This window comes from Rhamphochromis longiceps, linkage group LG4, assembly GCF_057381845.1.
Source record: "Rhamphochromis longiceps isolate RC_006_pf linkage group LG4, R_longiceps_female_GT1.1, whole genome shotgun sequence".
Taxonomy (NCBI): Eukaryota; Metazoa; Chordata; class Actinopteri; order Cichliformes; family Cichlidae; genus Rhamphochromis; species Rhamphochromis longiceps.
Window position 1 is genome coordinate 32,341,907 of NC_140560.1, and position 14,719 is coordinate 32,356,625.

A 14,719-nucleotide genomic window follows, 5' to 3' on the forward strand; every position below is an offset into this window, starting at 1 on the left:
AAGGCCACAATGTTCACTGATGTATTCACTCTGTTAAATTAACAATTTACCCAAGAAGACTTCCTTTATACTTCTTGGTAGACTTAGCTCAGAACAAAGCTGAAGCGCCATCCTTCTTAATAATTCTATGTGACAAAAAAGGACACACGAGTATGCTCCTCGTGATTAAAGCTGTAGAAACGAAGCACTTCACTTTCACGGGCACACCCAACATCTCCTGCATTATTTTAGTCGGGGAAAAAAAGAAAAACTTTGTTTTGACACAAATAAATCAATCATTACATTAATTACCAAGGCAATTATTTTTAGTAGAAAACCCCTTCGGGGAAAATTACTCCTTTTACACACACTCCATCTTCAACCTACTATAATACACCACTGCAGACAGCTGCACTATCTACTACATAAGCACTATCCACACACTAAGCTGTCTGTCTGTGGCTACACTCCAACTTTTCTTCCAAGTTGGTTAAACAGCACAGGTTGCCTGCCTCTCCAGGGTGTTTTAGAAAGGCAGGCTTGTGGGTGGCTGTAGTGCTTTCCATGCCCTTTAAAGAGACTGAGATATCATGCCCGCAGGGAATGTAAAATGCCACGGTAATACCACATTAGTGATTAATACAGTACATCCACTAAAACCTAATGTGACGCACTGGGCTTTCAAATGTTGAGAAATGAATGCAAAAGTGATAAAATGCTGTTAGTGAGATGGAGTGGCCAGAGGAGGAGGAGATGGGGGAGGACAGATTAGAAAGCACATAATCCCCCAACACATTGGTGACTGACAGTAAGCTACTCCTGCTCTACTGGTGAAAGCGAGGCAAATCTAGCCATGCAATAATTAGCCTGTGAAGTGCTAAGGCCACAGGTTGCATGTAATGACTAACTGCTGTTGTTGTAAACAGCCAGCACCATTACATTGACAATGCTGCTCCAACAAGGTTCCGGTCAGAGGAATGGATGAGTAGCTAATTAGTATCTGTTTGATACAGACCTCTGGGTCTGGCTGCTATCAGGTTTCACATTAAGCCTGAGAGTGTGATAGGGTCATCCCAGGATAGTCCTACTACAGGGGTATTTATATATATTACTGAAGCACGCAGGGAATGCAGGAGAGGCCCAATGAGCTGATTCACTCTGGCAGACACTGATGTGTCTTGTCAGTGTGATCAATCAGCATTTAATCATGGCTGTAATCACACCCAGCAAAACAAACACAGGCACAGGGAAATTGATTAAACACATAACACATGATAGGCTTACACCTACACCAGCAAAATTTTAAGGATGGGCAATGGGGTACAATTTATGCCAGGAAAAGACTGAGTTGAAGTTATTAGGCCCACAGTTTCTTACAATTTGCACTGCATGATCAATTTGGTTAATAGAAGAGTCCCTAAATGATAGTCATGCTCATTAAATTAAAGACATTTGGCATCTGCTCCATTTCCCCGAAGGTTAAAGTTTCATTATAAAGTGTAGGTATGATATTAACAGGATTCTTCCAGAATGACAAGCCTTAGGGAGTGAGGGGGTGTCTATTAGGGTTAGGGTTACAATTGGAAAAGGTGGTCTTTGTTTCAGGCAAAGCAGGACAACCATTAAAATAATAGTGTTATTATACTTATTAATGCTAACCCAATATATAGTACTTGGCTCTGAGTAAAAATATTAGATGTCTAGAAATAAATTAACCACATTTCTAAAATACTTGACAGACAGGTATCGAATCAACACTGCAAAGCTAAGCCAAAAAATTATATTAAGTGCTATTTACAAGCTAGAGTCAGCAAGCACTTAAAGTCGTTACACTGCATAAAATAATGGAATTAAAAGCAGCACAAACAAAATCACATCTATTATCCATTTTCATTAATAAAAAGATCCCTCAGGCACAAACTACTTATGTCACCATTTCTAGACTATCTGAGACATTGATAGGTATTGACATACCTACATTGATGCGCTGCAATATTTTTCCCGTACAGAACATCAATAACTTACTGTTAGTTTCCATTTTTTGAAAGGGTTATATAATCATATCTTTTTGGGACAATGCAAGTGATAGAAGTTGAAAAAAACATAAAATTATTCCCTGTATTAGACAGGTAGGCTCTGAATTTCTTTTCCACACTCAGCACCACAACTTTCTCACAGATTCACAGTCACAACTTGATACTTAGGATGGAGAAGCACTACGACCACTCAGCATCCTTGCAGATGCTGCGTTGAAAGAATCAAGTGGGTGGGTGGGGGGGAGAAAAAAAGGCAGGCTTTTGTTTTGTTCACTGGCTGTTTGGAAGCGAGGATGCTGAATTTGGCTTGAAATGCGCCCTGTTTTTCTGCCATCCTTGAAAAACGAGCACACCAAAGTGCTTATTTAGAAAGAATCACATCAAGTAGGTTGCACAGGCACTCATGTATAAACAGAAATTAACAGGACGAGCAGTCTGCGCATTTTAAAAATGCTATTAAAAAAAACCCCCAAAAACGAAGGCAACACATAATACATGCATATAAGTGGAAATGTGCACACTGTTGCTGTTTCCCTTTTGTGCAGCACTGTGTTCCAGTTCCATCAGTCACATCACACTGACTCTCGTGTCCCCACAATCCTCCCCACGGTCATTCATCACAGTGTCACTCAAGCGCTGACTCGGGTCCCTGGAGTGTCATGGTAATGCTGTCCCTCAGTGTGTGTATACTCATTCATGTATATGTATATTTTGGTGCGTTTGTGTATGAGTTTGTCTGGATCCATGTGTTTGAGTCCATTCATGCATGCGTTTTTCTATTTTGGGGGTCCTACTGTTTTTTCTTTTTTACTCAGAAGGCGCCGGAGATATGAAGGTGTGTCGCTGCAGTGACAGAGAAAAGGAGAGACAGTGCAAGTCGACAGAGAGCAGTGGGGAGAATTCAGGAGGAGCTCAGAAGCAGCAACAGGCAGAGGGCAAAGAGGATGACAGTGCCTTCTAGTAGCCGCTCTGTCAACACGATTATCTTTGAACCCGGCTTTAGGTCAAAGACGCGTCACACAATATGCAAGACGGTTACTAAAGGGAAGTTACACTGACTCACTGAGCTGCATGGAAAGGAACAAACACAGCCAAGCCAGCTCTGAATTAACTCCCTGAAGATTCAACACAATGAAATTATGAAAATCAAATGTTCTCCTGGCAGATATAAGCAGAGAATTGCTCACCAGCAGCTTTGCTGCAGCTTAGTGCAATATGGATCAGAGCTTCCAGGGAAGTATCCATATGAAGGTATGAACAGAAAATCACTACTCCCAAAGTGTGATCTACCATTGTTGTTTTTCCAATTAACGTCTGCATCGAGCATCTCTCAGAATAAAGCACGATGATATCAATCCTAAAATAAGTGTCACAGAGCGAGGAGCTTTAACAGCTCGGATTACACACATCAGAGGTTCGATAATGCTGTTGATGTGTTCTGTGAGTCCACTTCACAAAATTAAGAGCTCTTCAAAGAAGACCAAATCCCAGTAGCAGCTTCAACAAGCTGTTGCATGCATTGTACACGCATCACTGATCAGGTTTGGGGCAGGCACAAAAAACAAAACATCTCATTAATACAGAGCTATATCAGCAGCATCTTTATATAGAAATTCAAGCTGTTGGGCAACTTCCTAAATGACCCCATGCATCATTTTATTACTGCTCTACGATGAAAAGATGGACCAGTAGATACAACTCAAAAAGATTCACAGAGTATACTCAAAGTAGTTTTGCATGCTTAAGCTTATTTACTTCATAGATTTGATTTTACACACACACACACACACACACACACACACACACACACACACACACACACACACACACACACACACACACACACACACACACACACACACACACACACACACACACGGCAAAGCTTTCTTTAATCAGCACTGTGGATTTTTTCAAACCACTTAAAATACTTTCCATCTCTTTTATGCAAGATTATAATCTATTGGTGAATTTTTGAAGTTCATAACATCAAGTTGGCATCATTTTTAGTAATTTTCCAAATAGCAGTTCTATTTTAATACGGTTCACAGTCTTTACATTTAACCTGAAAGGTGAAAAAGTTCATGCTTTCTCTCAACACCAGTGTCTTTACTCAGCCAAACAGCCAACTTCCTCAATTAAAAGTAGTAGTTGAGGAGTAGTCCAACATGAGGCTACACTAAAGTTTGTGATACTATTAAAGTAGAAGCAGTACATCAGACCAATGTGTCCTTTGAAGAAAACTAGGCCATTAAAGAGATTGTTTCAATGACAGCACCAACAAATGTTTATGAAAACACAAATCTTGTAAATTTGAACATTAACAGCTGAATATTTTTATTCAATTTTATTTATTTAGCACTATCAGCTGCCTCAGGACTCTTTATATTGGAAGGTAGAGACCCTACAATATTAGAGAAGATACCCCAACAATCAGGCCCTGTAAGTAGTACCTGGCAACAGTGGAAAAAAATGCACCCTTGTTTAACAGGCAAAGAACCAGGCTAAGGGAGGGGAGAAAGAGAAAAGGAGAGCATAACTTGTGCATAGGAAATGAAAAAGAGGGGACTGGAGAAGAAATACTCAGTGCATCATGGGAATTCCCCCAGCAGCAGCACAACTACAAGATGGTTTCAAAGCGCCTGTTTGAGTGAATGAAGCCAATCAAGAGAATGTGATCAGTGACTGATATTATTAAGTTGATTTAAACCTGGATTCATGTTCAAAAATACAATCAAAATCCCATTAAACTTCCATTATTGTCATACTTACATTGCTGCAGTCACATAATAATGACGAGCAGATTGATGTTGAAAAATCTTTAGCTTACCAGGTAATGATAATGCAACACCATTAAAACTAATGCAGATTCTGTGTTCAGTATGATGAATTGTATAACTCAAGAGTCAGCCAACAGATAAGCAGCAGAATAAATAAAACATACAAATCTCCAATACTGCACAGGATGCATTTAAATTGGTCTGTAAAAATATTGCATATGCAAGACTTAGTTAAACCTTGAAATAACTCTGGGATACAACTCACTGTCTTGGGACAAGCAACAAAATCCATGATTTTCATAGCTATAAAGTCTTTAACAATTGTGTTGAAGAATTCTCAAAGAAGAAAGAGCCATTTATATCCTCTATGTCTACAGAAAGAAAAAAAACACTGCACTGTTCTCTTTAGTAACATTCACAGACTGCATCCACTGCACTGTTAACAGAATCAGTAATAGATCTAATTGCAAAATCCAAGTATGCAACAGATGGGCGTTGCGAATGCTGTCTTTATGTGTTAAAACCAAATTTACTGCACAACTTGCTCACTCTGACTGCCAAAAAGTAAAATATCACAAACAGAGGCCAAAAAGCCAATTTCCTTTTTATTCGTGCAACCAGACATACACATTTCCCCAACACACCTCCACTTTGCTCTGATCAGTGCCCTCAAGTTGTACAAGCACATTAGAAACACAGAACAGACAAAGGGGTCCTACACCTGAAAAGATTAAAATAACAGTATGTTTTAGCCGTGACTTTCCACTCTGAGATAAGCCAACAGAGTGATTTTAGTGGTGTGATTTATTTGGTACTTGGTGTTACTGGATTTCAGAGAACAAAAATACTTGAGTGCAGAAGTAAAGAAAGTGCCAATCGGATATGAGGGAATTTATTATTCGCTATGGCCCAAGACAAATCTGTTCCTCTGCTTCAGTGACTAAAATACTTTAGACTTGTCACTGAAGTATATTTTGTATTTTCCAGCGAGGTGATGCTATTGTGTGAAGGATGAGGACAACAATAAAGCAACAGAAAAGAATAGATTTTCAACAAAGCTTAAACTCCAACCTGTGCAGCCAAACATAGTAACTCAAAAAAGAAACAGCCAGCATGCTCTCAGTCTTGCACCATTGGAGAGAAAGCACAATCATCAGCCGCCAAGTTATTTTACGTTTTTTTCTTCACTGGAAACCTTCTACGCGTAACCTGAACACCACAGAAACAGAGCCACCTGATGGCTAAGAGACTGCAGAGAGGGTCCGATCCCAGCTCAGCCCAAAAGAGCTGACATTTAGAATACAACACATAGAGAGTATACTCACGGTTTTGAAGTCGTTGGGACGGCAGTCTTCACCTTGGTATCTGCAGTAGAGCATCATCTCTTCCAGGTCATGGCCAACCCTCTCAATGAACTCCTTCATGCTGAACGCTTTGGGCCTGTAGGCCGTGAAGTTTGCCTTTTCCTGTAGGAACGCAAGCACATCAGGCTCCGCCAGGTGTGGCTGGGGGATAGCCAGGTGCACATCGAGCAGGGCTAGCAGCTCTCCGGCGTGGTACAGGTCGTTGCGTGTGAGACGGCTGAAGCGATACACATTGAGGTTACAGATGGTCACAGCAGGGAAAACCAGGCTGCTTGACACCACAGCATCCACGCTGGTCACGTGAGGGTAGGAGAGGAAATAGGCCAAACGCTCTGTACTTTCCAGGGCTAACAATCCCAGGCAGGCCAGCAGAGCCACAGCCCAAAGCAAGCGGCGTGCACTGGGCTGACCATAAGGGAAAATAAAGCGAAGTCCATGCAGCGTGCTGGTGTGGACGAAGGCCTGCCAGGAGGTGGGATGTAGGCTGGAGCTTTCCTGGCTCCCCTGACTGCCACAGTTCTCCTTCAGATCCATCATCAGCTCTCCACTTCCTCAGCCAGGGAGCACCCGTAAACTCACACCTGCACAAACAGAGATGGAACTTCAGTGAAAGGCTTAGATTCATAGTCTAAAATCATATCGACTGCACTGATACGATGCAGGGAAATAGGCTAAAAGACAAAAATGGAAAAAAAAAATTTAGAAAACTGGAACAGAGATCTGCAGCAAGCGCTGACAGCAAGCATGCAAATACGACAGATAAAAAAGATAAAACAACTGAAAAAGGAGAGGAAGTAGATACAGGAAGACAAAGATCTCCACAACCCACATAACTACTATGAAGAGTAAGAAGCAGAGGAGAAAGATGCTCCCTCAGGGCATCCCTCTCCTCTCCACCTCCATTCTCAATCACTCCCTTGAGCTCAGAGTTAGTGTGGCTGCCAGACTGCCTGTGGCTCCTACTATACCCAACACACACATACAAACATCCACTCAACACACACTCTAGACAAATCCCAAACTGCCCTGCTCTCTTTCTTCCTCAGCTGCCCTCTGTGACTGCTAGATTTCAGACAAAAAACACCAGAAGTAAGTCCTCTGTGACACCCAGAGCAAGAGGTGAAAGTCACTTAAGCCGAAAGCCAGAGAAAGCTGCCTCTGTGTATTTAATGTCCCGACTCATCTCCATTCAAAAGCACACACATACACACTCTCTCACTCACGCGGTAACTCTCTTATGCATGAGTGTGCATGCGAGCTGCCACACACATATAAGCGCACACGCACACAAGGCTTCTCATGGTTTCCGTGCCCTCAACTAATGACAAGCCTAAGCACCTCTCTCGTTCAGCCTAGCGAGAAGACATCCAGCCGGCGCGAGCGTGAGTCTGACAGCGCACGTGTGTGTTTGTGTGCGTGTGAAAGAGAGAGAGGGACACAGAGAAAAGCATAAGAGAGAGAGAGATGATCAGAGCCGCTGCTTAGTCTCGTATGCCGATCCAAACTCCTGCTTTCCTGTGGCCAGATACATCCGCTTTCCCTCCTCTTCCCAGCTCATCTGTGGTGGCGGCGAACAACAGCGGAGCCGGGAGAGACGGAAGGCGCACACACCAATACACGCTTGTACAGAGAGAGAGAGTGGAGAGAGAGCGTGAGGGAGGAGGAGGGAGAGAGGAGGGAAGACAACACTCTCCTCCCTTGCTCTCTCAAAAGCAAAGTCTCTTATTGAATAGCTTTCCTCCTCCTCCTACAAACACTGCCACCTTAGCTCGCATTTGTATCTGAGCCCTTTATATTTTCATATGGCACCAACCTCAAACTGAGTGATGGATGGATGCAAAACAGGAGGCTGTCAGGGAGGAAGATAGTAGACGGGAAAACAGTGGTGGCTGCTTGGCCAGGGATGGGGGGGGCGGCGTATGTCATGGGAAGTGAAGCAGAAGTAGAGACGGAGGAGTAAAGGCTGGGAGATGTAGGTTGAGGGGAGGGATAAGGACAAAAATAAAATTGGAAAACTAAAAAAAGAGCAAACGAGCAAGCGTGGTCACACAGGCTGCACAGCAATGGCACACAGAGGAAAGTAATTTAGACGTGCAACGTCACATGAGGAAGAGGGAGACACGGATGTAAAGGGAATAACAAGCACACAGAGTGTGTTTGCCGTGTGGAATGCAACATTTAAATCACGAGCTTGTAATTCATAAGGAGTCTGATCTTTCTCAGAATGAAGCGAAAGCGAGAAAACAGCGAGTTTTGTGAGGCAACATAAGGAGACAGGAGCAGCAAAGTGGTGAGGAGAGAATAACACGAGGGTGTTAAAGGTGGTAAAAGAGGAACGAGAACGCCTGTGTGTGTATTTGGACTGACTGGAAACAGGTTGTCAGAATGATCCCTAAAAATATATACGAATTTCACCTCCAACTGAATAAGAAATTGGACAGCTGGAGAGGAAAATATATCAGTTTGACACATTTTATTCAATTGGAACCGCTAATACATGAGCTAATATTTGTCTTTAACTTAAATCCACAATAAACTGATTACTCCTTAGGTTAGAAACTTAGACTTTAATAAATACAAAAGCAGTCTTTTGCACCAGGGAAGCTTTTACATCACTAAATCAAATTCAAATAAAAATATGTTAAAACTACAAGAAGAAAGAAATGGAAAATATTGTTACAATTTTACCTAACATGTTAATCAGAGGTTATCAGGATTCTGACAGGTTGGCAGGCTGAATTACACAGTAGGCCATCTTGCACAAACATGTTACATTTACCATGTTATTGAAAAGATTAGCTGGGACATCAACATAACACACAGAGCAACTGATACTGGATGCATTACACCTGCTGAATCTGACAGTACACTAATACTCTTATTCTTTTAGTCCTTATTCTGGTCCTCGTGTCTGTATGCCAGCTCCCAAGCACTTCAAGTTTCTTAAAACATGCACACACAACAATAAAGAAAAATGTATACTAGACAACCTCCATCTCATCAAACTTAGACTCACTAATAAACACCAACAAGCAGACACAGCTGATACTTGATTTGACAATTCCAGAATAGTACAGAATGAGAACTAAGGAGTGATTTAGGTGAAGTCAGTGACAAACTTTAAAACTTTAGGATCCCTCTTGGTGAAATCCCAACATGCTGTCAGCTGAGAAGCTCATTTTCTAAAATTACCGGGCAATTACAGCATACCCCTAATCAAGTGATTAAAAAGTAATGAGCAGCCCAAATGAAACAGCCACTCATAAAACTATGTGTCGGTGCCTGGAGCAGAAACCTCTTCACTATTTCTAAAGATACGGTTTGATATTTAATCAAAGGTACATCAAGTGCCAAACATTTTTAACCATGTGAAGTTACTAATGATAATTCATGCATTTTTAAACTCCTGCCATTATAATTAGCCTAACTTCCTACCTGTATGCTTGTTTTCTAAGGCACATCAACAGGTTGATATGGTGCTGCACATCCTGTTCAACCTATTTAACAAATGATTAATTTTTATTAAATGTATTACACTTTTATTTCAGTTGAACATTTCTCAAGACATTAATACCCTATTAAAAATTTGGTGCATTGGCTAGCCCGCGGCTAATCTCAGCTCATGCAACAGATGAGGTTTTAACTCCTCCCCCTTCGTACTCTTTTAAATAAGTTCATCATTTTAGCCAGGGCTCCTTCTGTTTGTTTATAGGATATAGAGAATGTTCTAATATTAAGATTATATTTATTTTTCTAACCACAATATTAAAGAATACAGACCAGCTCAGCAGCTTGTGTTGTCTTCTGGACCGACTGTACACTTTCACCTTTAAAACAAAGATGGCGACCGGAAATTAACTACTTCTGCCCGGATTTCACAACAAAATAAGTTGATGACCACTTAAAAAAAACCCATGTATAGATAACCTATTATACCAACAAAACCAACCTAGCTCCTGTAAGGACAAACAATGTAATATCTTTTATTTCTTTGTTTAACCAAACCAGAGAGAAATTTTGGGGGAATGGTTGCTTGTTTAGCTTCTACTTCACAGGGATATAATAAGTCAGTAGCTTATTGTATAACCAAGGGGAAAAAAACAGACTCCAGTACTATCTAATATAAAAATTTAAGTTGTGCCTAAGGCACAAAGTGGGTTTGTATCTCCAGCAGTTATTTGATCTACAAAGAAAGTCACAACACAATGTTGTTGTTTTTTTACTCTTTCTACTTTTTATTTGCCATTTAAGAAAACATGTTTGATATTGTCCTGTACCTATGCCATCACTTTGCCCTTTCACACTTATTTCAGCAATTAGCAACAACACACAAATCCTAATCCCACAGAAGTTGAAAGATTAGGTTATTTTAGTGTTATCTTTCTGACAAGCACACACTCCGAAGCGCACTCAAAGCCTACACCCACACACACTGTCAGTTGATCACAGTCTTTCTCCGAAATGTGGTCTCAGACAGCTGCAGGGTTTGCTGGTTTCTTAACAACTAAATTAAGCAAATCTCCCCTTTTTTCACTGAGGTAATGAGCATGGTTTTACAGGGATTAAACAGTCTCCAGGGTTGAAAATAAGGCTTTATGTGTTAGCAATCTTATCTTCCTTTATCCATCCAGCCAACTTTCCATGCACAGGATTAGTGAAGGCAGGAGGATTGTTAGCATTGCCATAAATTTCTCTTTTTTTTTTAATTTGCGTGGCATTAATGCTAAAAAGCTTAGTGCAACATTCTGAAATGAGTCTGTTTATTATTATTTTTTCTGTCATTGGGAAAAGGCATAATATGCTACTTGACTTGGATTACAGTTTTTCTCAAATGCTAAAACACATGTCACAAACGTTACCACCAGGTCCCCCAATGTCCAAACACAACACCCTTCTCTAAAGCTACATAAACACAACCACACCTTCCCACTGCAAAACTCAAACTCCCACACCAAGAGAGCAGCTCGAAGCTGTCAAAACTATAAACACTATACACAGCATTACACACTACAGCAAAACAATTGAAAACACAATGCTCAATTTGTGAGAAGGTTCTTTGTTTCATAACTGCCAATGCATATTTTAGAAACTATACAGTAACGGATCGTCGTAGATCTCTGCAGAGGATTAGGCATTTAGATTTGTGAGTTTCATATGAGTAGTATAAATCTATAGAAAATCCTGCATGTACGTACACTACTGTAACACAACTCAATGCAAAAACAGAATCTATTGCACACAACAGTAATCTTGAAAACATGAACAGGGTGTGAAGTTTTTTTATTTACGTTATTCACACCACACACACACCACAATCACTGTGCGGCATCATGTCGCTGAGCTGTTGCTCGCATCTCGTCCGTAATGATGGTGCGAGGTTGTCTTGCTCTCCCTCCTGGACCTTCTCCTCTCCCATGTTGGCCTTCTCCTCTTCCTCGTTGGTCGCTCCTCTTCCTCCTCTCATTTGAACTCCTCTTCCTCATTGGCCTGCTCCTCTTCTTCCAGGGCCAGCTCTTCTCCCTCCTCTGCATCAAATTCCTCTTCCCCTGACTCTGCCTTCATCCATTGTGTTTGTTTGGAACCTTCAGCATACTGTGCACTCTGAGCTTGCTTTTACATGTGGGTACAGCATTAGCAACAAGTGTCTTCAATTTTGAGTCATTGTGTGTAGTGAATGACGCCAGGTGTGTTCCCTGTGTTCAAAGATTGGTGACTGTGGCAAGCATTTTGCATCACATGGGCTTTCATTTGAGGATATGAGCAGAGTTGTTTTGCAACATGTGTTTTAGCAAGGAAAGATGTGTTTAGATTTATGAGTACAGAGGGTTGTGTTTTGTGACTTGTGTCTTCATGTGACATGTGTTTATGGTACTGGAATATGGTGGCTACATTTAGTAAATGTGTTTAGACTACTGGTCATTTGGGTTACAGGATTGGCTTTTGTGTTTTAACATTTGAGAAAAACTGTAACACCGACAGCCGGTGATCAGTCACACATTTAGAAGTGCCAGGGAAAAGATGCACCTGCATATGAGTGATAAATAAATGGAAAGGGCAAAAATTAGTCTTGGTGCAGCTGCTATCTTGTCATTGATTTATCAACTACACTACACATGCATAAGATTTTTTGCTATTTTCATAATGTCTATCGCCATAAAACACATATGATTCTTATTATCAAATCAGTGGTTCCCTATGCTCCATGTATCTGTTTGACTGGATTGAACTTTTGTTATTATTATTATTATTAGTCTTCAATCTAATGGCCTTTCTTTGAGGACCTCTATAACAGTAGTGAACAGGATACTCATGGGCTATTTTCCCATCATTTCAAATATCGTGCGGCATGAAAGATGGAAAATTATATTTCAAAAAAAGACAGTGGGATTTTTCCAGATTTTCTCACAGAGTTAACACTACTTTACATCAGACATGAGAAAATTTTCTTTTCTGCTGGGATACCAAATCAGAGCAAATCACAGACAGAAAAGAAAGAAAAATCTTTTTTTAATTTTTTGCGTCACTAGGCAGTTCGTGTACTCTATGAATGATGAGACTGAAAGAGTAATTACACTTTGACTATCTTAATGGATTATGAAAAATAATAAGCTCTTACCAGGAGATAATTAGGATGTGTACAGTAAGTACCAGACTTGGCGAGACTGGGCACAGCTGATTATTACCTCTGGCGAGAGGCGATTGAAGTAGAAGGGCAAATTATTCCAGTATCTGAGCAATAGCGGCAGTCTGGCTCAAACCATAAACCCCCTCCCTGTTCCCCGTTTGTGAAGATCTTAATTGGTAGATGTGCAGATTAGGAAAAGTGCAGCTCCTCCTGCACATACACAGAAAGACCGACAGTTTCAAAGTTCCCCTCCAAACAGGAGTTTTATCATCAAGGCTCTTAACTGGGTGTTGGATGCTTGTTTGTTCTCATAAGCACATGAACTGGGTTAATGACGTCCACTAGGACCTGCCAAGGAGGCAGTGCAATGCAATCCTTGCTGCTATCTGTGCAGATACTTTATATCATATGCAATATATATGGAGCTACTGCAGTGGACCTCAAAATGTATTTATTTATTTATTTTTTTCTTGGATTGCTTTTCACTTGTGACGACTTATCCCTGAATATGTAAGAAGAGCATTTACATCCCTGGATTGGTTCATTTTAAGTGCTTTCCGAGAAGCTATAATTTTACAGGGGGAAAAAAGGAAACTTTTTTTTTTTAAGTTAACCACAGCAAGGACCTATTCATAGACAGGCATCCATTACGTTTAACCAGATCGGTCTCTACAAGAAGAAGAAAAAGCTACTTCTGCTACAAAGAATTATTAAGGTTTTAAAATAATACAAAAGAAGGACTTCTAGTCCCTTCAGTCTTTTGCCATAGGTATCGTGTCCCTCAGATTTATGGTAAGGAGGAAAAAAACCTTCTTGAAGAAGTCTCCAGTCTACAGGGGTAATCAGTGTCTGGGAAACTGGCTGAATACGTTACATGTTGTTTTATTATACCAGAGATTTGCCGGGTACACTTTCAGAGGATCACAGATCATGTCAGATGGACTAAACCCACCTGTGATTCTTAGAGTACATGTGACTTTTCAAAATCCATTTGTGTGATCAATGTCTATAGAAGCTGGACCAAAACGAGAAAAGATAATAAACCTTAAAGGATAAAGTAAGGCTAATCTAAAATCCCTTTTCAGCAAGCTTGAGGCTAGATTATAATGGCAGGTCAACTATTTCAATGCCAGCATTTGTTTGCTTTTTTTTTTTTTTAACCAGACTGCACTCCTGTGGTCTTAGCATATAGAGTTAAAGGACAGACTTATTCAGTCTTTTACACCTCCACATTATGTGTCCATACGCCTGTTTTCTCACGGACTCGCATGGATAGCTCGTGATTCATCTGCTGTAGTAGCAGACCTTGCATTTCACTATGGTGCCATTTTCCTTTTTGCACCTACTCTCTGTGCTGTCGCCATCGCTAGAGTTCACTAGCTGAGAACAACCTGATGTGCCTTGCTTTAGTCCAATCTGTTATGTTACTTATTCCACTGATCTTATGCTGAGTTTTGCCCTGCTCGAAACTAACGTGGAAGCCACACAGCCGCTCCTGCTCTGTACACTATATATGCATCTATTGTTGTCTGAAAAAAACTGAATGTTTCCTTAATGTAAATTAATAATTGTACTTCGAGTTTACCAGTTTAATTTCTTGTAGATTTAAATGACAAAAACAGTTACGTTTCTCTTCGTTAAGCCCACTCAGTTAGCTCTACAAGAAACCACTCGAAATACACAAGGCCCTCACATCCCTCTACCAGTGCGTAATTTAAAAGCAGATTTGTGCATTTCCACTACAAAACATTGGTAGTACCAAAAAACTGACCCTGGGAAAGTGCCATATCATTGCTAGGACCTAAGTTGAAAGCACTGATGGTGGCTGTAGAAAAGGCTAGTGTACCAGATTCACAAATTTGCAACCCACACATTCGGTCCTATTAAACCCACGTGCAGTGGACTGGTTCTCAAAAAGTAGCCTGGCAGCTATAG

General features: G+C 40.7%; 1 protein-coding gene across 2 annotated transcripts in view; it reads right to left on the bottom strand.

Annotated features, from left to right (window-relative positions):
* asic2 (acid-sensing (proton-gated) ion channel 2) overlaps window positions 1-10,018 on the bottom strand; it is a 421,555-nt gene extending 411,537 nt beyond the window's left edge. Inside the window, exons 1-2 of one of the 2 annotated variants that reach the window (XM_085404570.1) lie at window positions 9,940-10,018; window positions 6,121-6,740 (exon numbers count right to left, since the gene is read on the bottom strand). In XM_085404570.1, the coding sequence (XP_085260696.1) occupies window positions 6,121-6,696 (576 nt within the window). In that variant the 5' untranslated portion in view covers window positions 6,697-6,740; window positions 9,940-10,018. Of the gene's footprint in view, window positions 1-6,120; window positions 6,741-7,497; window positions 7,706-9,939 lie in introns of those variants that run through there. The other variant, XM_085404572.1, reaches the window with a different exon arrangement.
* Window positions 10,019-14,719: the final 4,701 nt, after the last annotated feature.